This window comes from Artibeus jamaicensis, unplaced genomic scaffold (genome assembly GCF_021234435.1).
Source record: "Artibeus jamaicensis isolate MK-2021 breed Jamaican fruit bat unplaced genomic scaffold, CSHL_Jam_final contig_332, whole genome shotgun sequence".
NCBI lineage: Eukaryota > Metazoa > Chordata > Mammalia > Chiroptera > Phyllostomidae > Artibeus > Artibeus jamaicensis.
In genome coordinates this window covers 5,553,489-5,580,555 of record NW_026521788.1, presented here as the reverse complement: position 1 = coordinate 5,580,555, position 27,067 = coordinate 5,553,489, and the positions used below count along the sequence as shown (strand labels likewise).

The 27,067-nt window shown below is 43.1% G+C and overlaps 1 protein-coding gene across 1 annotated transcript in view; it reads left to right on the top strand.

The window, feature by feature from the left end:
• The window catches only part of PAPSS2 (3'-phosphoadenosine 5'-phosphosulfate synthase 2), a 74,008-nt gene that overhangs the window by 39,008 nt on the left and 7,933 nt on the right, over positions 1-27,067 (top strand). The window contains exons 2-8 of the mRNA XM_037156579.2: positions 6,915-7,032; positions 10,323-10,558; positions 11,525-11,663; positions 12,215-12,333; positions 12,462-12,575; positions 14,666-14,777; positions 23,445-23,650. Of these exons, the coding sequence (XP_037012474.2) occupies positions 6,915-7,032; positions 10,323-10,558; positions 11,525-11,663; positions 12,215-12,333; positions 12,462-12,575; positions 14,666-14,777; positions 23,445-23,650 (1,044 nt within the window). The remainder of the gene's footprint in view (positions 1-6,914; positions 7,033-10,322; positions 10,559-11,524; positions 11,664-12,214; positions 12,334-12,461; positions 12,576-14,665; positions 14,778-23,444; positions 23,651-27,067) is intronic.

The window sequence follows — 27,067 nt, the reverse complement described above, 5'->3', positions numbered from 1 at the left end:
AAAGACCTGAATAGACACTTCTCCAAACAGGACATACAGATGGCTGATAGACATATGAAAAGATGCTCAACATCACTATTCATGTAAGAAATGCAAATTAAAACCACAATGTGATATCGGAACTATCAACAACTGAATCTAAAAAAACAAAAGCAAAAACAAACTAAGCAAACAACCAGAACAGGAACAGAATCATAGATATGGAGATCATTTGCAGGGTTATCAGCTGTGAGGGGGGAAGGGGAGAATGGGGGAAAAGGTATAAGGATTTAGAAGCATAATTGGTTAGGTACAAAACAGACGGGGTTGTTAAGAACAGTATGGGCAATGGAGAAACCAAAGAACTTATATGCACGACCCATGGACATGAACTAAAGGGGGATCGTAGGAGGGAAAGGGGGAACCCAATGAAGGGGGACAAAGGGAGAAAATTGGGACAACAATAATAGCATAATCGATAAAATATACTTTAAATAAATAAACAAACAAACAACCAGTGCCGGTGAGGATGTGGAGAAAGGGGAACCGTTGTGCACTGTTGGTGGGAATGCAGATGGTGCAGCCACTATGGAAAGCAGTAGGGAGATACCTCAAAAAATTAAAAATGGATCTGCCTTTTGACCCAGCAATTCTACTTCCTGGAATTTATCCAAAGAAACCCTAATTCAGAAGACTGACCTTTGTCAAGGATGATACATGCCTAGAATGTGACCACCTGCCATGTCTCACTCTTAGGTGGGAATTTTTAAGTTCAGATCATCCTATGTGGTTACTGTAAGTCTCTGAGTTTGTAAGACCACTATGCAGGCCTCCCCTGAGCTGTCTGGGTTAGTATGTGGCCCCTTTCTCATCCACAGCCCCATTTCACAGAGCAGGAAACAGACGTTCTGCAGTTTAATGATTTGCCCAGGGTCCCAGAGCAAGTAGGCCGCAAAGCAGTTTTAAACTCAGGTCTGCTTGACTGCAAGACCCATGCTCATCCTGCTCCTGCACGTGCTGAAAGGAGTTTCTCTGAGCCAGCAAACTGGAAAAAGGTAGGGATTTGCAAAACTGTCCTTAGGGACCTGGAGTGGGAGTATAGCACCAACTTCGTGGTTTATGGGCCACTTCCTGCCAAGTGACAGTTTTAGACCAGGTGCCCGGAAATGTCTGTGTGCTCTGTTTCAGCACACAGGGAGGCAAAGATTTTTTCTTTAACATGTGTTGTGTTTTTCCTAGAGAGCATCCCTTTTCCACTTTCCTTTCAAAGCTTAGGAGACTGTATGCTCTTTCAAAGGGAGTTGAGGGCTCAGCAAGGAGAAGTTTTCAGCTACCTGGTCCCTTGGCAGTTCAAATATCATTCAGAACATCTGCTTCTATTTTATTGACTACTTTCGAAGTAAGTCAAGGGTAAATTTGACATAGGAAGCAAAATATCTCCCTAAACCAAAAATCCCAGTACCTGGCCATCTGAAAAAATTCCTTGAGTTGTTTACACATTGCAGGAGTGACAGAAAATCTATACAAACTCCCATAATTAAGATTCAGCTAATAAGACCCAAAAGTTCAGAGATTAACTACTAAGTTAAAACTACTTTTTAAAAATATTTATGTATGTATGTATGTATGTATGTATGTATTTATTTATTTATTTATTTATTCGAGAGAGGGTAAGAGAGGGAGGGAACCATCAGTCATTTGCCTTTGTACACGTCCCTGACCGGGGACCAAACCCCTAGCCTAGGCACAGGCCCTGACCCAAAATTGAACTGGTGACCTCTCGCTTCTGTGGGCTGATGCCCAACCCACTGAGCCATATAGGTCAGGGCCACTGTTAAATACCTTTAGAGTAATTCCTTCTGGTCGTTTCTGAACTGTTTTGAAAACCAAGCACTTGTTGGGGAGGTGATTAACAAGATCATAACAAAGTTTCTGCAGAAGACTAACAAAGCCTGGAATTTATTCTAGATCTCTCCCTCTAGGGAGAAGAAACACCCAAAGGAGAGGAAAATTAAGCTCTGGAACACATCCATGTGCACAGGCGGGCAGTGGCCCCTTAAGCAAATACGCTGTGACTGGGACCACAGCCCTTCTCCATAAAAGCAACAATAGCAACCAGTATAGTTCCACCATCTGACTCTTAATCTGTTTTCTGGTTTGCTTACTTTCTTAAGCGGCTCTTTTCTTTTGGGAATGTGGTAAAATTTACACAGAAGGAAATGTCCCTCTGAAGGGTACCTCCGGTGAGTTCCAGCAGGAGCGCCAACACTGTGTCCTTTGAAGCCCAACATCGTCACCCCAAAGCAACTGCTGTTCTGACTTAGTAAATTAGTTTTCCATATTCGGGGACTTCACATACATGGAATCATATGTAGGTTTTTTTGTGTAAGACTTCTTTGATTCAGCAAAATGTTTTTATTTATTAGCCATGTTGCATGTATCAGTAGTCCATTTCTTTATATTGCTGAGTACATTCCATTATATAAGGATTCGACAGTTTTGGGTTTTGTAAGGTGCTTTTGGTGTAGGTTTTATTTGTTTGTTTTGTTATCTATTTTCTTATTGATGGACATTTGGTTATTTTCAGTTTTTGTCCAAATACAGTTGCTAAGAATATTTTTGTACAAGTCTTTTTGTGGACATGTTTTCACTTCTCTTGAGTAAATATCTATGAATGCAATTGCCGAGTCATAGGGCTGGTAAATGTTTAGTTTTATAAGAAACTGCTAGGTTTTTTTCCGAGATGGTTGGACCATTTTACATCTCCACTGCCAACATGTGAGAACATTTAATGGCATTGGATGTTACCCGTCACATCTTGTTTGGTCTTGATTTGCATTTCTCTGGTGACTGAGAACACTGAGCGCTTCTTCATGTGCTTACCGACCCTTTGGGTGTCTTCCTTTGTCAAGTGATTGTTGAAACCTTTTGCCCATTTTTAAAGATTGAATTGTCTTTTTACTATTGAGTTGCAGGTGTTCCTTTTACTTATACGTCTTCATATAGTGTACAGATATATGTATGAGATCCTCCACCCCCTCTGAGGAGTCGGGCTCCAGTTATTTCATCTTTTTGGCTGTATTTGCCCTGAAAATGATGCCAGGGATTCTGCTTTATTTAGTGGTACTATATTCCCAGTGCCTATGATGCCCCCCCCTCCCCAGCACATACTAGTAGATGTTAAACAATGGGAATGCTTTTCAGAAAGAAAGGGTTTATTGAGCATCTGCTAGCCAGAAAAAGGACCAGGTCCTGGGACATGCATTCTAAAGCACCAGTAGCAGGGCTGGATGGAGAGTATGAACATGTCCTTGGTCCAGGAGTGGATGGGCTCTTTTGTACAGTGGGTTTGAGGAAGAAAGATGTAAGTTGTTTTGAAAGAATTTACACTGGCTGTGGGATGGCCGGTCAAGGTGAAGTAGGGGCAGTCCTAGGATACGTGCATGGTCCCTAAGGAAGGAATAGTTCCTACTGCTGACGGGCTGTGGCAACAGTCTGGAAAGTTCATACATAAGCAGGATGTGGTGGCATCTAGTGGTTGGCTTTTTTTTTTTTTTTTTTTTTTTTTTTTTTTAAGAAAGCAGCCCAGAAGTTGATTCAAAATTTCAACACATATTCAGGAATGTGAGCAGTCTTTTGTTGATTTTGGCCTGTGGCTCTTACCTGATTAACTCCCATCCTCTGGCCTGCTGTGATTTAATTTAGGACGTCTCAGAATTATTTTCTTGTTAGAGATCATTTACATAAACATCCCCTGAAGCAGTGAATGAATGAGCTGATGAGCTAACTCTTGCACCTGATAGCCAGATCCCAAGTTTTGAGTCTAGTGGCAGTGAATAACAAGGAAATAGAGAAAAGAAAGAAATGCTTCCCTTGAGCTATAAAGTACACTTGACACAAAAGACTGAGATACCTTCAGGGGATTTGTTCATCAGGGGAAATACCGCTAGGATATGTCAAGAAATAGCCTCTTTTGGCCCATTTATGAACCCGTAAGTGAAAGACAGTGACTATATCCCACCTCTTCCTAGTCTTGGGATCTCACCCAGCTTGCCTGACGGATGATCAGAGAGCATCTAGCTTTGGAAGGTTTTCAAGGATCCAACTGATGCCAGCTTTCAATGTCTTCCTATTGGCTCCCTCTGACGGCTGCCCATTCCTGGACTGCCTGGCTCCTTTGCAGGGCACAAGGTGCTCTGTGCCTCACCAGCAGGTCTGCCCCCACTCGTGTGCACTGACTTTCTCAGTACCTAGGGCCAATAGGGGGCTTCCTCCCCTGTGGTCTGCAAGTGATTTTCCTAGTCCTGATCTAGCTGGCTCCAGCCTTTCCTGTTGGCGGTGTACACTCAATAATCATTGTAGGCATTCACATTTGTAGAGAACTTTGCCATTGACAGAGCATGTTCACACCCTTTATTCACATAGCCTCCAAATAATCCTACTTGTATCCCCCTTTGTCCGTTTGCTTGTTTATTTTTCCCGAATGAGGTGGCGTGAAGAGGTGATTTCATTTGCTCCAGAATGTAAAAGTTGCCATTACGTAGCCCAGAGTTTCCTAAGACTCTCTGGGGCTTGTTCAAAGAATATTGGTGCTTTCTTATCTCTGATGGGTGAATGTGTGCAGCATTTAAAGGGCTCCGTAGATTTTTGTAGTTCAGCGGCTTGGATTACTTCTGTCATACAAAATTCAGTTACCACACCAGAAACATATGTGGGTAGCTCCCAACCTTTTCTTCCTTTTTTTCAAAACATATTTTATTGATTGCCATTACAGTTGTCCCATTTTCCCCCCTTCATTCCCCTCCACCCTGCATACCCCCCATACTCCCCCCTTTAGTCCATGTTCATGTGTCATAAGTTCTTTAGCTTCTACATTTCCCATACTGTTTTTGCCCTCCCCCTATCTATTTTCTACCTACCGTCTATTCTACTTATTCTCTGTACCTTCTCCCCCCTTCTCCTCCTCCCACCCTTCCATTGCTAACCTTCCATGTGATCTCCATTTCTGTGGTTCTATTCCTGTTCTAGTTGTTTGCTTAGTTTGCTTTTGTTTTAGGTGTGGGTCTTAATAACTGTGAGCTTGCTTACTTTTCACTGTTCATATTTTTTATATTCTTTTTCTTAGATAAGTCCCTTTAACATTTCATATAATAAGGGCTTGGTGATGATGAACTCCTTGAATTTGACCTTATCTGGGAAGCACTTTATCTGCCCTTCCATTCTAAATGAAAGCTTTGCTGGATAGAGCAATCTTGGTTGTAGGTCTTTGGATTCCATGACTTGGAATACTTCTTTCCAGCCCCTTCTTGCCTGTAAGGTCTCTTTTGAGAAATCAGCTGACAGTCTGATGGGAACTCCTTTGTAGGTGACTGTCCCCTTATCTCTTGCTGCTTCTAGAATTTTCTTCTTCATTTTAATCTTGGCTAATGTAATGATGATGTGCTTGGTGTGTTCCTCTTTGGGTCCACCTTCTTTGAGACTCTATGAGCTTCCTGACTTTCTGGAAGTCTATTTCCTTTTCCAGATTGGGGAAGTTCTCCTTTATTATTTGTTCAGATAAGTTTTCCACTTGTTGCTGTTCCTCTTCCCCTTCTGGTACTCCTATAATTCAGATGTTGGAACATTTGAAGATGTCCTGGAGGTTCTTAAGCCTCTCCTCATTTTTTTGAATTCTTGTTTCTTCCTTCTTTTCTGTTTGGTTGTTTCTTTCTTCCTTCTAGTCCACTCCATTAATTTGAGTCCCAGTTTTCTTCCTATCACTATTGGTTCCTTGTGCATTTTCCTTCATTTCATTTGGTGTAGCCTTTATTTTTTCATCTAATTTGTGACCAAAATCAACCAGTTCTATGAGGATCCTGATCACCAGTGTTTTGAACTGTGTATCCAATAGGTTGGCTATCTCTTGGTGGCTTAAAAGTATTGGCTCTGGGGCTTTGATTTGTTCTTTTGTTTGAGCCATAAATTTTTGGTCCGGTCACACCTGTTACATGTAAGGGGCAGAGCCTTAGGTGTTCACCAGGGTGGGTCAGTCTAGTCACTGGGTTGTGACACTGTATGTGGGGGTGGGGTCAGGGAGGGAGCAATGGTGCTTGCTCTGCTCTCTCTTGGATTTCGGTCCCCTTTGCCACTTTCCACAAGCAAATTTGGCTTTTCTGGTGCTGGTTCCTGGGTGGGTGGGCTTGCGTACATTCTAGAACCCTGTGGGTCTCTCCAACGAACTCTCCTGTGAGCCTGGGAGTCTATCCCAGCACCTCAACCCTTGCAAGTTTTTTTGGTCAGTGCTTTTAGGCTTTATTTTGGTCGCTGGGGCCCTGGGTTGCTCGGTCTGTCTCACTGCCAGTTTTTTGCCTGGTTTATCTGCGTGTGAATGTGTGTCCGTGGTCATCCAACCGCCTTGCACACCTCACTGGGTTTGCTCCTGTCCTCCCTACCCAGGGCGCTAACCACCACCTTTTCCTGCCATGACCCCTCTCCACTGGCTGCCAACTCCACCCCTCTTACCAGTCTGGATGAATGGTTCGTTGCTGTTGGACTTCAGTACAGTTCAATTTTCTGTCTGTTCTGGTTGTGCTTTTCTTTCTGAATCTTTGTCGTTCTTAAATTTGGTTGTGCAAGGAGGTACAGTGTTCTCCATCTCTATGCCTCCATCTTGGCTGGAAGTCCCGACCTTTTTCTTTAACTACCTTTATGGGTTCTCTGTACCCCACCCTCATTGGATCACACATCACCCCCAAAAATTTCACCAAAAGCTGCACATTTTAAAATGTCATGGAACCAGAGCTTTTACAGTGTATCAATAACAGTCTCATTCATATTATGCTTTCAAAGAGTCATGATGGGTATTCTAGTAGAATTAATGTTACTCTATATGCCAATTATACGTATTATGTTTATGATCTTATTAACTACTGTACTCAATCTTGTGTTTTTTGCAGGAGATCCAGCAGAAATCCACCAATGTCATCTACCAGGCTCACCATGTGAGCAGGAATAAGAGAGGGCAGGTCGTTGGAACAAGGGGTGGATTCCGAGGGTGTACCGTGTGGCTGACAGGTATGCCATTTTGAGAGATTTTTTTTTAAATCAAAAATTGATGTGTGGCCCTGGCTGGTATGGCTCAGTGGGTGGAGTGCCAGCCTGCCAAGCAAAGTGTAGCTGGTTTGATTCCCAGTCAGGGCACAAGCCTGGGTTGCAGGCCAGGTCCCCAGTAGGGGGTACGTGAGAGGCAACCACACATTGATGTTTCTCTCTCTCTCTCCCTCCTTTCCCCCCTCTCTCTAAAAATAAAGAAATAAAATCTTTTAAAAAATTGATGTGTGACACAAAATTTTAAGGGAAAATGGATGTAACATTATTATGTGTTTAACATTAGAAGGAGGCTGAAAGCTGTCCAGGTGTTACTCCTAATTTGACCCTGGGTGAGAACTAGGACTTTGATCAAGTCACAAAATGTCTCTAGTTCTCAGTTTTCTCCTCTTTGTCAGGAGATGAGACAAGCTGATGATGACACTCCCTTCTGGCCTAAGACATTCCACAATATTCAAGCTCATGCCTTAGCATGGTTACCGGAAGTTTTGCACGGGGCTTTCCTCACTTGACATCAAACATTTGGCATTAAGCATAAAGTTTTGGGTGTTTAGAGATACTCTTTTTATTGTTTTCTGATATTTCAGCATTCTGGGAAACTCTTGTACTTAGTGTTAAAAAGTCATACTCTCTGTAGGAAGGAAAACAAGTGATTTCTATTTATCTGAGGATTGCCCCTTGGGTGTAGAAATAACTCACTCCCACTGAGGTAACCAAATGAATCTCCATTTTCCTGTGTTTTTATAGCCACAGAATATCAAAGCTGAGGGTCAGTGACAGGACTGGAACCAGTCCTGGGCTGTGACCTTATTGTTTGAGTACAATGCAGAAGTAGTTGATTCCTGGGAAAATTCTGAGATAGCCTGGATTCAAAAGAAAAACTTAGATTCATTTTATAGTCATCATATTTCAAATAGAGATGACCCCAGATGCAAAGATATGTTTATACAGGTTATGAAATCAGCTCATGCATTACTGTCTATGCACAAATGCTGAAGTATTCTTAACTGAGGATAATTCTAACAAATACACCAGCCAGGGGCCTGCCTTGCCGCTTATCTTAATCTCCTCTGTGTTTCTCATTTTTGTCTAAATCAGCTTCATTCTTCTTTTTCAAGTTTTTTTTTTCCCTAGTGACTTTGGTACTTGCTTATGGTTTCATTTATCCCTGGTCCATCAACTTTTTTTCCAGCTTCCAGGTGGAGGATAGTCAGTGGACAAGGGGCCTGCCCTATTCCAAAAGGCAGCATTCACCTATCAGGATTCCTGAAGTGTTTTCCCCAGCTCCCTCTCATAGACATAATGGGCAGCAGTAGACGAAACGCAGCTGTGTTTCAGATGTTTCTCTCTTGTTCTGTGCTTGTCTCCATGAAGTGTTTGCCTTTGCGTATTTGCCTACTTTCGTACTGGGACATCCACACAGTGCCCACTTTTTCTAATGTGAAACATTCTTGAAAAAGGAAAAAGAACTGGTGGAAGAGGGGGAAAATTTTCAAGAGTATACCTCCTTTGGCTTTTCTTACTTTAAAAAAAATAATCTTTTCCTACTTTATTTTTTACTCTAAAATTGCAGAGATAAGATATTGACTAGGCCATCCAGAAGAAACTAAATACTTCTAATCCAGACACCTGGCTGTGGGCCCCAGCTTCACCTACACTAACTGTGTGCCTTTGGCCAAGCCAATGAACCTCTCTCTGAGGAAGAAACACAGTGCCTTTCTCGTAGAGGCGTAGGTAGAACTGAGTGAAATCAGAGTAAATACGCACTTGGCACAGTGCCTAGTCTGTGGGTCTGTGGTCAATCTCTTGACAAATGTAATTAGTATTACACCAGTTTTAAAAAAAAAATATGGCGACAATATAGCTTTATACAGTTACTGTTATGTAGTTCTTAGTTTCCTGTGTGCTGAAACAAAAGCAAAGGAAATTTCTATTATTTCTGTCAAATGACAGATGGGAGGGCTGATGGGAGAGAATATCCAAGAGATTCAGGAGTCACATTTCCTCTACCTCACAACCAGACAGAACTGCTAACAGACACTGAGTTACATAATTAATAGACAAAGTTACGTAACAGACTTTGTTTTCAACAATGATTTATAGAGACGGCCAACACATTCTTCATGTAAACACTTCTTCTTATGACCCTGTGTTAGGGCCAGGGGCACGACTTTCAAACCTGAAACATGGAAAATATTTGTTTGCCTTTCGTATGTCACCTTTCTTCCCAAGTCTCCTGTTCTCTCTGTCCTCGTCCCTGCTTTTCTTGTATTTTTTCTTTTTTCCCTTTTCACCTGCTGTCTTCACTGTAGAAACCTCTCAACCTTCTTTTCTTTACCCCTAACTTTTCCTCTTCTATATGCGGGTACTGTCGGACAGTGGCTTGGCCCACTGGAATATTCTTCAGGTTCTGAGATCTTTAGGACGACTGAATTTCTAGAGTGCTACTCCTCCAGGCGTGTTTAGATTTTGAGCTCTTAAATAATTTTGGAAGGTAGTATTTCTTTCCTTTTCTCCTTATATTCTCCTTCATAGAGAAATTATAAAGTGTGTTCCTAACTATTGTGCTTCAAAACCACAGTAAAAGGTACTTGGTAATTCTGCTCCGTGCAGAGATTCGAACACCTAGGAGTGCATGGCAGTTCTGCATACGCCCACAGCCCAGCTCAGGACACCTCTCTGCCTTTATGTTTTGAGAGTCATTTTGGAAAAAGTTCAAAAACAAAGGACAGTATCTGGGCTCTGTTGTAGATGGCTGTGACGTGGGCCACCCAGCCTGGCTGTCCCCTCCACTCAAGCTGATTGTTGTCACAGAGGATATGGGAACACTCTTACCAGACCTTCTGTGTTGTCATTGTTTTTAATTTCAAGAGAACCACAATTTGGATTTCTGTGTGCAACTTTCTAATGTCTCAAACACTCTGCAGGCAAAATGACACATAGCAGGGACCAAATGCAGCCCCACAAGGTTCCCCATTTATGAACCTCCCTCGATTTGAAAGGCTATATAGTCCTAATCAGGCACAAATAGTTATTTCAAGATTTGAAAGAAATGCAAGTACTTGACTTGTAGTAAACCATGGTTTTTCTAGATTTTAAGGTTTTTGATTTGAGATCAATCAAATGATTGTAAAAAGGTGTAACTACACTTCAGTTGGGTAAAAAACTAGGATCAGGCCACAGATAGGATCAGGTTCCAATTTGTCATCTTAAACAGTCAGGGACAATGCCTGTTTTGTCCTGCCTGTCCTGAACAGGTCTCTCCGGTGCTGGGAAGACCACAATCAGCTTTGCTCTGGAAGAGTACCTGGTCTCCCACTCCATCCCTTGCTACTCCGTGGACGGGGACAACGTCCGTCATGGCCTTAACAGAAATCTTGGATTCTCTCCCGGAGACAGAGAAGAAAACATCCGCCGGATTGCTGAGGTGGCCAAGCTGTTCGCGGACGCTGGTCTGGTCTGCATTACCAGCTTCATTTCTCCTTTCACGAAGGTAAACTGACTCGGTGCTGCACTCGGTTCTCACACATACCCTGCCTGCGTTCTCAGACTGCCAGGGACAGGGCTGGGGAGGGTGCAGAGGAACTTTCTATTTCCCTCACCATTTCTCCCTCCCCTCACTTGCTCCCTCATTTCCTCTATTTAATATTAGTTATATAAAGAGAGTTCTTTCATTTCCAGATGCCAGGGCACCAGATGACATAACCCCTTCCACGTTCGCAATTGTGAGGTACACTTGGCCAGAGCTGAAAGGAAGAACATGTTAAACAAGAAAAACTCTAAAGCTCTATAATTTCTTTTCTCCAAGAACTCAGAACGCTGGGCTCGCTTAAAGGAAACAGCAGTTCACTCCCAAAACCCCAGGTTCTGTGTTTCTAATACAGAAATCACCAAGATCAAGTGTCACTCTGCTTGTTTTATAACAGGGAATTTCTGGGAGCTTCAAATAAGATACCCACCCGTACTTTGAACATGTCTTTTGAATGAAATGCTCCCAGGTTGCCAGCCCTGAACTTTGGCAGAAATCCCCTGCCATGGTTTCCTCTGGAAGTCCTTGAGAGAGCTGTGTTTACTGGGACGAAGTTTCTGGGCTTTCTCTGAAGGGAACGTTTCCTGCCGCCTCTGCAGGGCACAGACCCCCCACTGTTATCTGCGGGGGGCTGTGGGATGTCAGAGGACACAGTGTTTTCTGATGAAGAATTTCATTGTGGAACCTCTTCTTATGTTCTTTATTTTTATTTTAATTTTACTTATTGAGTCTTAGAGAGTGAGAGGAAGGGAGAGAGAGAGAAACATCAATTCGTTGTTCCACTCATTTATCCATTCGTTGGGTGATTCCTGTATGTGCCCTGACCAGGGATCAAACCCCCAACCTGGGCATATAGGGAGGAGGATCTAATCAACTGAGCAACCCGCCAGGGTCGCTTCTTACGTTCTTAAGCATAACTTTTTTTTCCAGGATCGTGAGAATGCCCGCAAAATCCATGAATCAGCCGGGCTGCGGTTCTTTGAAATATTTGTAGACGCGCCTCTAAACGTTTGCGAAAGCAGGGACGTAAAAGGCCTGTACAAACGAGCCCGCGCAGGGGAGATCAAAGGTAGGAGAGAACTCGGCAGCACCGTTGCCACTTACGTCGGCCCCCAGTCCTTCCTGTCTGTCCCCAGAAACCTGCTCGGAGTTTCAAAAGCTGTTTTCCAAAATTGCACAGAGCGTACACAGCGTTTTATCCCACCATAATACCTTCCGTATGTCCATGGGCTTAATAAAATGTGGGCTCATATCTTTCAAGAATAAGCAATAAAGTTCAAGGAACTAATATGGGTGAGTGTATGTGAGCATGTGAGTAGGAGGGGTGTGTCTGAGTCTTCCCATATTCTTGTCTTCTTTTTTGGTTCTAATCAGCCCCAGGGACTGATTAGACTTTGCTAGCCAGATCTTGTGGATAATTCGGGCCTTTCTCTATTGAAAACACAGCTGTATATTTTCTCGTGTACGGCTAGATAGAGGTCAGGGATGGCTGGTTGAGCTTTTCTGTTATAATCCGAATTCTCAGTTTAACACATTATTCCAACATCTGTTTTGCCTTATTGATTTAAAAAGATGCTTCTGTCGGAGCAGATGCGATTTTCACCCATCTCTGCCTTGCAGGGTTTACAGGCATCGATTCTGATTATGAGAAACCTGAAATGCCCGAGCTTGTGCTTAAAACCAACTTGTCCTCGGTGAGCGACTGTGTCCAGCAGGTGGTGGAACTTCTGCAAGAGCAGGTAGGTGCACTGGTCATCTTTTCATTTTCTCTTTAATTTAATAAGATTATGGAAAAAAACCATATATTTGCTGAAGCATTCTTTCTTAAGTTTTCATTCAAATTGTTACCAATTCTGCCTCATTGCAGAACATTGTACCCCATACTATAATCAATGGCATCCATGAGCTCTTTGTGCCGGAAAACAAACTGGACCAAGTCCGAGCCGAGGCTGAAACTCTCCCTTCACTGTCAATCACCAAGGTAATAGGGTGTAGACTGGCTAAGGGGTATTGTGCTTAATATTAGTCATTAGAATCCATTTATAATTGCTCTTGATACTATGGGCAGTATGAATAAGGGAAATGCAATGTTCATAAAGAAAAATGCTTCATTTTGTCTATTTTAAAACCTCTTCTCTAATCCAATCTGTCACCAAGAGTTGCCACAGGGCAGGTGGTCACTGCTGGGTACAGAGGCAGACTGGGAAGGTAGTGTCTGTATTTCCATAGGACAGTTTTACAGGACTGCTTTTATACCATCGGGTATGCCGAGCAGGAGGCAAGAGATGTTGGCAGCGGCTGGCAGACTGCTTGTCCTGAATATAAGAGCCTCTTGGGCCATCGAGAAAGAATTTGGAGAAAACAACAAGCAACCTTGAACTAAAGTGACATGAATGCCTCAATCTTTTTCCACTCTGCAAATCCTATTCTCCCGTCATCAGGGAGTGTCCAGTCTGATGAGAGAGGGAGACAACTTTACTCTGAGGGAGCTGCATTTATTTTACTGCCTGGGAAATACAGACCCAACGCCAGTGGACTGCTCTGAGTACGCCTTGGCCTTGTATGTTAGTTGGTCCATACAAGTTGACCATGTTTTCATGGATATCTTTATTATCTATTAGAGCCTTGGACATTTTTATAAGACACAGAATGAATTGAGAACCTGCCTCCGCTCATGAAGCCCCTGTACTCTAATAAGTCATGACAAATTTATATACAGAATCCCTGACTCTATAAAATAAAATCTGAGTGTTCCAATGTTCCGGGCAGATTAGAAACATAATTATAATTACACTATGAAATCATAGTTCCATGAACAAAATAGGCTTTAAGGTTAAAAAAAAAACCCTTCAAATAATCTAATAAATATTTTTTAGTCCTAAGGATGATAGAAAAGGTTTCAGAGCAGTGACCCAGGAGCTGGGTTTTAAAGGATGAATAGGAGTTTTCAGGTGGGAAGGAGGATAGGCCTGAAACCATGTGTGTGTTTAGACTACCGACTGGCTGGCATTGCTGGTGAATAGGCTCCCAAGTGGGGAATGGGAAGAGGTGGAAGTCCCTACCTAAGCCCCCTGGCCCAGAGCTTGAAGGGCTTTCAGTATCATGCTAAGAATTTTGGAATTTTATGTTAGAGTCCATGGTTTCCCCAATCTAGTCAGCTAAAGACAGAGGGGGGCGGAACCCCAAAACCAGATTTATCATCTAGAGTGCAGGCCCTTTTAGTACAGGCTTCCCCTGATAGGTGAGTGTTACAAGAACCCATCTGGATCAGTGTAACAGCAGGCATTGTTGTGAGAGGCTGTGAGAGGCTTCACTGAATATTCTTGAAAATTCTTTCAAAGCGTGTGCCCATTTCACGATGGGCAGTTTACAAGCACACCTGCCTACACGGCAACACTGAGTGTTCAGCAGTCTTTGACCAAATACAACATGACACCCTCCCTATTCACCCCATCTGGCCCCGAGGACCATTTTTTGTTTGTCTGTTCCCTGGATGAAAAAACTCCTTAATGGGAAACATTTTGCTGAGGTGGAAGAGGTGAAACAAAAAATGACAGAAGCACTTAAAAGGCATCAAAATCAATGAGTTCAAAAACTGTTTTTGAGCAGTGGAATAATGTCTTGATAGGTGTATTGCATCAGGTGGAGAAGATTTTGAAGGTGACTGAAGTTTAACCGTGTAAGAATAAATACATAATTTTTAAATAATAAATTTCATATTTTGGGGGGACCCCTGTCATAGTACATTTGGTGAGAAAATGTAGCCAACCCAGAATTTTTGTGGGGGAAAAAAAGAATGAACAGTGAATGTTCAATACAATTGCACACCATAAGGATAGATGTTGCCTAAAAGCGTTCGAATAAATCATCTCAATTTGAAATATTTTCACCACTGCCCCATAGGAAAGTTCTGGACTCCAGTTTATCTGGCCCCCACATATGGGAACACTAAAAACATGAAAGGTTCTGCCTTCACGCTCCCGTGGACTGAGTAAGAAAGGGCTGCCCCGGAGCCAGACGGCTGACTGACGGAGCTCAGAGAAATGTTCACCTGCTTTTCCTGTTTTGCAGCTGGATCTTCAGTGGGTCCAAGTTTTGAGTGAAGGCTGGGCCACTCCCCTCAAAGGTTTTATGCGAGAAAAGGAGTACTTGCAGGTTACGCACTTCAGCACCCTGCTAGACGGTATGGGTTTTTCTTTGTTTCTTTGTCTTTACTGTTATTTTGTTGTTGTTGTTGTTGTTGTTGTTGTTATTGTTATTTGGCCGATTCAGTGAAGTTTCCCAAGTCGCGACAGTTTCTGTTTCCTTCGCTCCATCGGCGTGTTCATGACGACCGCCGAAGGACTGCTACCGTGGTGTCGGGGGAAGGGGACTTGCTTCGGACTCAGACGTCCTAGTGACCCTGACCTACTTCTGCCACACACTCTTCTGGCTTTGGAAAAGTCACTTCACTTGTTAGAACTTTAGTTCTTTTATTTAGTTATTATTTAGTTATTACCTTGTGTAAGTAAAGATTGATTCACCCAATGGATTTCTAGACACTGTACAATTCTAACCATTGATTTTGCTCATTTCCTCGCTTTTCTGTCAACTTTCCATCTCCAAATGGTTCAGAGCTTGTTCAAGAACACATTACCCAGCCTTGGAATAACTTTCCTTTCTTGCTACTCTTTATTATTAAAGAGGAAAATCTTTCTCAGCATCTTCATAGGAGCAAGAAAATGCCAATCTTTGGTTTGTAAATCTTATTGTGAAAACATTTAGATTGCTTATGGTATGTCTGATTCTATTACATATAAGCTTCCATTTGAACGAATTTACTGGTTATCCTCAAACAATTATCAATCATTTAAAACCAAGGAACTGAAGGTTTTCCTTGCACACAAAGCCAAGAGATGGTTAGGCCTATTTCACTTGCACCAGCCCTTTGTTGGCTCTGGATGCCTAGAAGGCAGCTGCAGACAGTCAGAAGCATTGTTGCCAGATGCGAGGACCCTCTGGACCCAATGCGGTTGACTCCACATATGTTGCTGACCTGCAAGGCACCACTCACCTTCCAGGTTGCTCTGTAAGCCATCATTACAGCAGCTGCTTTTCTTGATGGATGCTACAGTGTCAACATTCATGCCCATACATGCAACACAGGGTCCAGCAGAAGTAAAGCCTGCTTGAATGTGGTTGTTAGGGTAATAATATGGGTGTCATAATTTATAGTTTCAATTCGAACATTTCGCCTAAGATGTCATATGGTGTGCTTGAGTGTGATATTATTATGTTATAGAATTACATGCTTATGATTTTGTAATAAAAGGTTTTATAATAAAATGGGTGTTATTTGTGCCAGACCCTGTATACTAGAATGTCTTCATCCATTAAACTCTAACAAGGGAGCATTAAGGCAGCTTTCTGGGCACCAACTGAATTGGCTTTTAGAGTACTGATGTGGTCAAGGTCAGAAACATGTGTTATTCAGAAAGCTTCCTGACCCTTCTATGATCATTTCCTTCCTCAAACTGCCTGAGCTTATTGAATGGAACTTGTCTGTTACAAGATGGTGGAGAGCGGCCGATGTGTGTGAGAGTCACCCTGAATTTGTAATGCTGAGCAGGGCTCAAAGCTTTTAGGGACGAAAAAAAAAATCAAATCAGCCCTGGCTGGTGTAGCTCAGTGGATTGAGCGCAGGCCTGCGAACCAAACAATCGTGGTTTGATTCCCAGTCGGGGCACATGCCTAGGTTGCAGGCCAGTTCCCAGCAGGCAATGCGTGAGAGGCAACCATACACTGATATTCTCTCCCTCTCTCCTTCCCTTCCCCTCTAAAGATAGATAAATAAAATCTTTAAAAAAATCAAATCAGATGTTCCTGGGAAAGGATGTTCACATTCTGGGCCTGTGTCTCTGCCTGGGGAATGGGGCCTCAAGCCGGAATTAGGGCTCAAGAAAAGGCTCTGGTCAAATGGGCCCTCTCCCCTGATGCCCTTTATCAGCTGTTCCATTAATAGCTGTGGCTGATAATGTCCCCAAACCTGAGACCTTCACCTCTCAGATTAAATCACATTCCCAAAACACTTGATTTTTCTTATAGCTTACCTTAATAATTATAATGCATATCTGCACAACACTTCACTGTTCGAAAAGCATTTTCTCAGGTATTTCATTTGATCCTCATAGAAGCCCTAGAAGACAGGCAACTGTTTTATCCCACTTTACAGATGAGGAAACTGACCTCAGGTTAAGCACTTTGCTGAAAAGTTCATGCCACTAGTAGGTGAGGGGCTCAAGACCAGAGACCAGAGTCTCCTGACTGCTGGCCCAGGGCTCTTTCCACATCCGGCTGCCCTCCAGATAGCCTTTCCAATAGCAGTTAGTAGGTAGGGATGTTTGTACAACAGACATTTATAGGCAGACCTTTACCTCAATGTCTTACTTGCAACATATGCTGAACACAAGCTGCATCACTCAGCCGCCAGCCTCGAGCATGGCTGACCATGAGGTTGACCATGAGCATACAAATCAGAGCTCTGGCCAAAAGAAACATGAGCTGCCTTGAAAGTGAGAACCGAATTACAGACACAGGCCTATAACCTTTGACTAGTATTTGTTCTTTAAAGAAAAATACCATGGAGGTGGGTGTGGTTGCAGAGGTCAGTGTTAATAGAAACGAGGGGTTCTTAACTTGGAGTCTAGGACCTCAGCATGTGGGGACAACAAAATCCTACAGTAGGCAAATCGTTTGTGTTTTAAAGGGATAAGGGGGCATTTTTTTGGTCATCCTAGATTTTGATGGATTCTATAGGAGTTTATGGTTCAAAAAGATGAAGAACAGCTAATGCACATAATCCATCTAGACAATTGAAGCAAAATCTCTTGCCCTCCCTCTCACACCATTCAATTTCATTTTATGGTGTTCTTCAATTCGTAAAATGTGTTGCTCTGCTTTTTCTCATTTGGTTCTTAACTACCATGAGGTAGTCGAAGCACTTATTACTGCTCTCCCTTCCCGCGTAACCCTGGTATTTATCACGCCTCTCCCCCAAGCCCGCCTGTCTGAGGATACAAATGAGGTTACTTTCCCATTAGCACTGAATCCACTAGTTCCCAACCCCTCCCTGCTCACATAGAAATCCCAGTTCTTTCCAAATCCTACCCCCAAGGGTTTGTGGGAATTCTCAAGAGGTATTCCCTGTGCTCCAGAGTTAGGCCCACAGTCATATGCCACTTACCACGTGGGTCTCAGTGTCTCTTTGCCCCCACAGAGGTGCAGATCTTGCCCATTCTCTCCAGTCACTACTGCGATTGTACCCAGAGGGCTGTGGCAGTTCACATACTTTTTTCTCAAGTGGGAAGGACTCTCTTGCTCGGTTGCTTGAGCCCCACAGTGTTAGAGAATTGAGGGAAACAACTCTTGCAATCTGCACTCTCGCCTTTTTATATATGGCAGTAGGGCTATGTGGGGGATGGGGTAAGACCAGATGTCATGCTATTTTCATCATCTTTACCCACTTCCAACTGATAGGGCCTATTTCTGGGGCTTTGTGCAAGACCCCTTTCAGCCCTTTGGGAATTCTCCGCCGGCTCCACCATCGACGGCTGCCCCCAGAGTCCGCTGGACATGCCTGTGTGACCCCAGGTGTAGTCAGGATTTAAAATTCCCCACACCCTTCAGAAGCCTCCTCAACTCCTAGGGAAATCAGTTAATAAAAGCAGAGACCAGAGATAATATACCATTTGTGCTCTTGATTGGTGGCCCATGGGAGGGTCATATCATAGCAGTTTTGTGAGACTTAATCATTTAACATTAAGTCTTCCGAGGCTCTGAGTTTTCAGTGCAAGGCTTGAGGACTTTCTGTCTATACTGATAGCATTTATTCCACACTTAATGTGGTCTGACTGTGGCTTGTGACATTGAACATCACATTTGATCTGTGCAACACCACTGTGAAGATGTGCATATGAGGAAAGAAAGGTTAAACAACTCGTGTGAAGTCTCTATTCCAACACAGGTTACCCTGGCCCCAGCCTTTGTGCTTATTCTACTGAGCACATTTTCACGTCTTCCAAACAGCTAGGATTCTAAGATGTTTTAGAGAAGTTCGATTCTGAATCTTCTCCCAAAGCCTGGTTTGCAACTGTTTGTAATACTTACGCCATCACAGATGTGCAAGAGACAATTTCATTCCAAAGTTGGAGGAGCCATTGACATATGTTAAAATTATTTTTAAAACATATAATAATCTGAAATAATGTTTTTGGATTGTATTGAATAATGTTCAGTACAAATCTGCTTTCACCAGGTTTTTGCTCTCGTATATTCTGTTTTCTAAAATAAGAGTAGCAAAGAGCTCCAAATGTTTGTTGTATGTATGAACTTTTATAATAGGAATCTGTTCCTTGACATTGCTTTCAGATTATTTTGTTAGAGAGCTGAAAACATGTTTCTTAATTGTGTCTGCATTTTTCTAGACATGGTCCTTTCTGGTATGTCCTTTAACTTTCCAAGTACCCCTTGGAAAGGGGTACTTTAATTATTATAAGTAGATATTTTATATTAATTAGAAATGGTTGAGAACCTAACTAAAAAAAATCCAAATGAACTAGTCAGAGTTGCTAAGAGTTCACCATCCAACCAGTTATAATAGAATAATACTGCATTCTTCAGTTGACTAGAGTCCAAATAACAGGAAATTTCTGGATCAGATGCAGCTGTTGTTTATAATGTTGTATTTGGCTGACAAAAGTAAACTTGTTTCTAAATTGTTGCACATTTTGTTCCTGAGATTTTAAAAAGTGTATGATGTTCTCCACTACTTACTTCTACTGAGTGTTGGTCTTTGGGTAGTTTCACAAATCTGGAAATTTCTTCCATAGCATTTATTAAACACTTTTAATTGCAGTAGGACAAATCAATTTTAGATGTAGTTTAAAGTGGATGCACCTGGGTGGGGTGTGAGTCATGTACTTGTTTGTGATGTGTGATTATGCATGAATTTAACGTAGAGCTGTGATGACTGACAGTTACAGAACTGGGAATAAACACGTACTTGCTGTGACCGTGAACTTCTGCGTTGTCCCAGGATGAAATGCTTAAATTCTGAAGATATCATTTATCTTTGGTATTGATTTCCCCATTATTGGTCTTTTCTTTAAAAAGCCAAGATAAGTAATAAAAAGTACTTTAGTTCCTTTCCTAGAAATAGCCCGGAAAAGCTTAGTAAATGGATCTAAGAGGTTAAAACAAAAGGCTTGAAAATTGTTTAAAGCAAAAGCAAAATTATTCACTTGAACATGAAGTTATATGTTGGACTACCCATGGCTAAAAAACTATAATACTCTTTTCTAAAATGAGATATATTGCAATAAAACACCCTAGGCAGTTCCCATCTGAGGGACAAGGTGGGAAAAGGCCAAAAACCCGAGTCAGTGTGTAAAGCTATGGAAAATGTTTCAGCAGAGAGTTAAGTTGTTGGATATGTTTTGTATCCGAAAAGTAAAAAAGATAATAATAATAATAAGGATACCACAGTAAATCTGTGTAGACCTGTGCGGAGTTGTAGCTCCAGGTGGCGATATTACTCTGTAGAACTTCTCTTGCCCTGACCCTCTCGTCAGGAAGTGCCGGCTCCCCGGCTTGGATTTCCATCCAAGGCCAGGACAAAGGTGGGTCACGGGCTGCTCTGGGCAGGAACCCGGTGGGACTGAAGGAAGTGGCTCCAACAAGCAAGCGGAGTATGCCTTGGATCTCAGCCCAGAATAACGGAGGGAAGACACCACCACGAGTGTGCTGCAGGCAGAGCTAGGCTTCCTCTCGCATCCTGCCCTTCTTCTGCTTTGCATCTTGCTTAACTTTATTTTGGTCAAGTCGCTCTTTACAAGCAGTGTGGTTAGTAATCCACCATGAACAGAAAATATGGTTTCTTACTAGATCATCAGTAGCCTTGAAGATGTTGTTAACCTCTCTCTTCTTTTTTCTCAAGGAGACTACACAGTTGGTCTAATTACCTTTCAACATAAACCTGAAACAAGGCTTTACAGTATGCTTCCTCCCAGCAACCCAGGGAAATACATATTATTTATTATAGCAGTTTTCAAATGAGGAAATTGAGCAGAGAAAGTGAAGGACACAGGTAGCAAAGGGAGAACACCTGCCTGAGTTTAGTGTTCTCTGTGCAGGACTTGGCCTGCTCAATTGCCCATGAACTTTGAAACAAAGGAGTTATTTGAATGACTAAACCCATTGCTTTCTGTGCACAATGTCTTCTTCTTGGCTTATAAGGGCTCCCAGAGCAGGTTCCAGGGTTCTATGATAGGGTTTCTTTATTTCTGGCAGTTGCTGTCTCTAGCCTGTGACATTCTTTGTGTCGTAGGAACTTCTAAAGAGAATTTAAAAGGTGTAAGTGAGAAGCCTGGAGACTTTGGCTTTATAGCTACCAGAGAGGGTGTTTTGCTCCCAGAACAGAACTCAGGTCTCAGATCTTTCATTGTATTGGAGGCATTCCAAATGTTGGATATTGAAAATACTTCATTAATTTGTGGTACATTCCTCAAATCCAGAAGTAACTGCCTTTGTTCCTCTGGAGTTCAATATTTTCTCTATTCATCTTCCTTTCATTTCCTTCTGAGTCTTAAACTTGGGAACTCCTCAGAAACCTCCCTAATGTTCTTGAGTGCCTCCATTTTCTTACCTGTAAGTACACCTGAGGCACTTGTTAGACGGTTAGGGTGTCGTTACAGGAGGGGAAGACAGTTGTGTGATTTTTTTACATTAATTATCCAGCTCCATTAAAAAACTAGATGTTCCCAGGGTGCCAAACTGCATCCTTTTAAGCCCCAAACTGAAAAACAACTACACCATTTACTCACTTTATCTGGAAACAGCTTGAAAAGTGTTCTTCTAAAAAAAACAAATAACTTGCTATTCACTTATTTAAAAAAAAAAAAAAGGAAACTTTAAAGGCTGGCCCCGCCCTCGTTCGTTATTCATTACTCCCGTCACCCAGCTGAGCTCTCACGTCACTGCCGGGGCCTTGAGGCCTGGGAAGCCGGTGGGGCTGTTGGCCTCGCGCTGAAGGAGCCCTCGCGAGTCTGTACTTTGAGTTGCCATATTCACATGTTAGGGTGTTTTTTTTGTTTTTTTTGTTTTTGTTTTTTTCAGAGAAATAGGACAGAGAGAGAGGAAGGGAGGGTTGAAAGAACAGAGAGAGAAAAAGAGATTTCTTTCTTGCCTTCTTTCTTTTAAGGAATCAATTCAGGCAATTGCAGAGGCTTAACAAGTCCAGAATCTTCAGAGCAGGCTGACAGGCAATAGACCCAGGGAAGAGTCACAGTTCAAGTCCAAAGTCAGTCTGTGTAACCAAAGGGTACACCTGAAACTTACATAATTTTATTAACCAGTGTCACCCCAGTAAAGTCAATAAAAAAAGAAAAGAGGCAGTCTGCTGCCAGACTTCCCTCTGCTTCCTGGGAAGGCAGACACGTTCCATGAAAGCCTCCAGCTGCGTGGATGAAGCCCACTACGTCAGGATCATATGCTGTTCTCAGAGTCTACTGACCTAACTGTTAATCTCCTCTAAAAATACCTTCAGAGAAATGTTTGAAATCCAGAATAATGTTTGACCAAACACCTGGGTGCTGTGACACATAATTTTATGTTGACCCATAAAATTAATGATCACACTTTCTGTCTGATCTAGTTTTCCAGTCTTTTCCTCTATGGTCAAGCTATCATTTGATATTTCTTGTCCCCGAAAATGAATTTTCTGAACACCACATTCCACACCTTCCGGTTTGCTGTGTGGTGTGCTAAGAAGCCAGAACATCCCATTTCTTCAGATACCTTTTAAAGTAAGAGACTCAGCATACAGGTGAAAGGTGCTCCCTCTCCAGAGAAAGTGCCTGAGCCAGAGCCACTAAGTGTTACATCAGCTTCACTCCGCCCTGTTTTCCTGATGGACGCTGGATGCTTCTCGGCTGTGGCTGTGGCTGAGCTAGCAAGACTCGGGATTCCCAGCTACGTCTTTTCAAAAACATTTCAAGGTGATACTGTGCCTGCACCACAGTAAACAAACAACATCAAGAGGGCTGCTCATTTGGGGTTCTGTTGGTTACATTGTCTGGGTTTTTGTCTTTTTCAATTCAATTTGTTAGTAGTGCAATTAGAGACTTGCAGATCATAAGAGACTTGACAACGGTGTCACAAGGTTCATTTCCAAGAAGGACTGGAGGGCTTGGGATCGCTTTGGTTTGACAACCTTTACTTTGTTTAATTGGGATCTTAAAGACTTTAAGCTTCCTAGTGCAATGAAGCCAGGACCAAGCTTTAAGAAGGGAGTTCAGCCCTGGCTGGTGTAGCTCAGTTGATTGAGCATGGGCCTGTGAAGCAAAGGGTCACCGGTTTGATTCCCAGTCAGGGCACAAGCCTGGGTTGCAGGCCAGGTCCCCAGTAGGGGGTACACGAGACGCAACAACACATTGATGTTTCTCTCCCACTCTTTCTCCTTCCCTTCCCCTCTCTCTAAAAATAAATAAATAAAATATTTTACAAAACAAAACAAGAAGGGAGCCCAGAAGGGAGCTGCCCCTGGCTGGCCACCTGAATTACGGAGGCAACCTCCATGATTTGAAACTCAGCCCGTTTTTCACAAACACCCCACCCCCTGCTCTAAAACGCCCTTCGAGCGCTTCTCATCACAGACGCTCAGGAAACCGGTGCAGGCTACCCAAATGTGCTGCACGTCGGTCTCAGTGCCTGCTGCAGGGACTGTCTGGAAGGGACGCTGTGCACATCAGAGTCACCCGTACAGGACAGCACACTCTGTATCTCATATTCACCCACCGTGTGGCTCTTTCTACAGATGGAGTGATCAACCTGAGCATTCCCATCGTGCTGCCGGTCTCTGTGGACGATAAGACGCGGCTGGAAGGATGCAGCAAGGTTGTCCTCACGCACAGCGGACGGAAGGTGGCTGTCTTGCGAGACCCTGAATTCTATGAACATAGGAAAGAGGAGCGGTGCTCCCGTGTGTGGGGGACCACGTGCGCCAAACATCCCCACATCAAAGTAAGTTGCCAAACCTTTGGAAAGGTTTCCTTGATCTCTTCCAAGTTGGGACAAAAATAGTTCTTTTCAAGTCCTTCATTGAAGGACTTAGAAAAAGTGGGGTTAAATGGAAGAATACAGGGAGGTTTGCAGGCTTTGCTTGGAGATCTTTTTAGAAAGGAGCAAAGAAATGTCTTTATCTTGAGGATGGTCTAAATGATCTCTTGTGTCCTTGGACCCAGTGATGTCTGGGTTTCTGAGCTAAATGGGAAACAACTGTGCCAGGTGGATAATTTAATTTAGCATCATGAGTAACTATAGCTACGCACAAAACCACAGCCAGACCTTGCAGTCCTGTCCATCTTGAAAATTTACAAGGGAAGTCAGTTTCTTCATTCAGAAGGGGTCCAGCCAACCATCAGAAAGAGACTCAGAGTTCATGTTCTGTGGCCGGGGCAGGGGTCAATGACATCCTTTCAGGGGACAAAAATCATTGCAGATATTGGCAGAGTTTCCAGAGGGAAGAAAACCACACTTTCATCAGTGGATATTTTTTAGATTGAAAAATATATTCATCTGATTAGGATCATTTCAAGTCCCTTCTGCCTAAATGCAAAATAGACTAAAACTCCTCAGATTCCTTTACAGTTTCTAATTGTTTTGGGTGGTCGGATGGGAATAGAGAGTATTATGGAATTGCTGGAGGTGATTTATTTCCCGTAAAGAAAAATATGGGAGATTGATTTCCAAAACTCATTTCTCATCTGAGATTAAAGCATTGAGGTTGAAATTTAAAGAGACTGCTAATTTGACTTGTCAAAGTCCCTAGCTGGAGTAACTAATTTTCAGAAAGTTCACAGGAGGAGGCCAGTCTGGGGTCCAGAAGACCCTTAAAAGCGCATCTTCTCTCTGGAGCTGTTTCTTCATTTATAAAAGCTGGGGTCCAGACTCAAAATAACTCCAAGATCTCTTTCAGCTCTGAGACCCTGTAAAATGGATGTTTAAATAAACCTGTCTGAATCTGTTGGACAAACTTATGTCTTATTTTTTTCCCAGTTGTGAAATGTGGCAAGATAGGAAGGGCCTTTTCTAGGCTGCTGGAGGCAGCCCCCTGATGCCAGAGGTCAGTTGGCCGCAAAGCAGCTTATTGGACTCAACTCTCCACCCTGCAGATAAGCATCTTTAATCTTAATGCACATCCAGCTCAAAGCCATCTGAACAGTTTCTCTCCCAGAGGCAGGCAGGCTGTCCTGGAAATGGCTGGACATGGAGTGCTGTTGGAGGAACTGTGTTCTGGGCCTTAGTCTGTTCCTGCTTCATTCCTTTCCCAATAGTGATCACATAGGTTTGTGATTTCATCTTCGCTCAGTCACCCAAGAAATGGTTGTCTGTCATCTTGCCTGCCAACGTAGTTCCAACTCGTTGGGCCTGACATCCACCAACCAAACAGAACCTAAGGGAGCTTGTAAACAAGTATTTCTCTTTATCTTATCTTGCCATGTGTGCGAGTGGCAAGTTGGGGCTCTCCCTTGGCAGTTGAGGCTCAGACTTTCTTAGAAGCCAGGGAGAGCAGTGATGTGACTGTGACCTTGACAATATAGTCAGTGACTCTCTGCCAGAAGGTTATTAGAGGGACTCTGGAAACATTCCCAGTGAGCCACCTGGCGGTGAGAAATGGGCCATGGGTGACCCGAGGGAGAAAGCCACGCCCCCTGTACACACCACACTTGGATGCTCACAGTGTGTTTACCAGACTCGCAACACTCGGGCTTTATGGGGAAGGAAACTCCGCATTTTTTTAGTACCTTGAAATTCACATAATACTTAAATACCTCTCTTTTTTTTTTTTTTTTTTTTTTTTTTTTTTAAATTTATTTATTTTTTTGAATTGATTATGCTGTTACAGTTGTTCTATTCCCCCCTCCATTTCCCTCCACCCTGCCCCCCCAACCCCACCATTACCCCCCTTTAGTTTATGACCATGTGTCTCAAGTCCTATAGGTTCTATATTTCCCAAACTATTCTCGCCCCCCCCATCTGTTTTCTATCTACTGTCTATGCTACCTGTTTTCTGTACCTTCTCCCCCCATCTCCTCCTCCCACTCCCCTGTTGCTAACCCTCCTTGAGATCTTCATTTCTATGTTTCCACTCCTGTTCTAGCTGTCCTTTTAGTTTGCTTTCGTTTTAGGTGTGGTTGTTAATAACTGTGGGTTTGTTGTCCTTTCACTGTTCATGTTTCTTTAACTTCTTTTTCTTAGATAAGTCCCTTTAACATTTCATATAATAAGGGCTTGGTGATGATGAACTCCTTGAATTTGGTCTTATCTGAGAAGCACCTTATCTGTCCTTCCGTTCTAAATGAAAGTTTTGCTGGGTAGAGCAATCTTGGTTGTAGGTTTTTAGATTTCATGACTTGGAATATTTCTTTCCAGCCCCTTCTTGCCTGTAAGGTCTCTTTTGAGAAATCTGCTGACAGCCTGATGGGGACTCCTTTGTAGGTGATTGTCCCCTTAGCTCTTGCTGCTTCCAGGATTCTTTCCTTCATTTTAATTTTGGCTAATGTAATTATAATATGCCTTGGTGTGTTTCTTCTTGAGTCCAACTTTTTTGGTACTCTCTGGGCTTCTTGGATTTCTTGGAATTCTATTTCCTTTGCCAGATTGGGGAAATTTTCTTTTATTATTTGTTCAAATAGTTTTTCCACTGGTGGTTGTGTCTTTCCCCCTTCTGGTACCCCTATAATTCGGATATTGGAGCGTTTAAAGATGTCCTGGAGGTTCCTAAGACTCTCCTCATTTCTTTGAATTCTTGCTCCTTGACTCTTTTCTGCTTGTCCATTATTTGCTTTCTTCTGGACCATTGCATTGATTTGAGTCCCAGTTTCCTTTTCATCTCTATGGGATTCCTGTGGAATTCCATTCATTTCCCCTTAATTTAGCCTCCATATGTTTCTCTAATTTGTGGCTGTAATCCACCAAATCTGTGAGAAAGGTGATGACCAGTGTTTTAAACTGTGCGTCTGAGAGTTTTGCTATTTCTTCGTCATTTAGATTTATCTCTGGGGCTTTGAGTTCTGCCTGCGACATTTTTGGTCTGTTCTGGCCCTTTAAGTGGGACAAGCGGCGCCTTGGAGTCCCAGGTCGCTGGGTTGTGACGCTATATGTGGGGGCGTGGTCAGAGCGGGAAATGGCCGCCGCCACCGCCACCGCCGCAGCTGCCGCCGCAGCCGCCGCCGCTGCCGCCGCCGGGCCGGTCCAACCGCTCACTCCCCCACTCGCGCGCAACCACGCAACCACAGGCAACTCGTCGCCACCGCCTCCCCACTGCGTCGCTCCCTCGGTGGGCTGCCCGGCGGCTCACCAGGTCCAATCCTGGGTCTGGAACCCGCGTGACTGGATTCGCGCGCCGATTCCGCGCCGGTCCGACCGAGCCCTCCT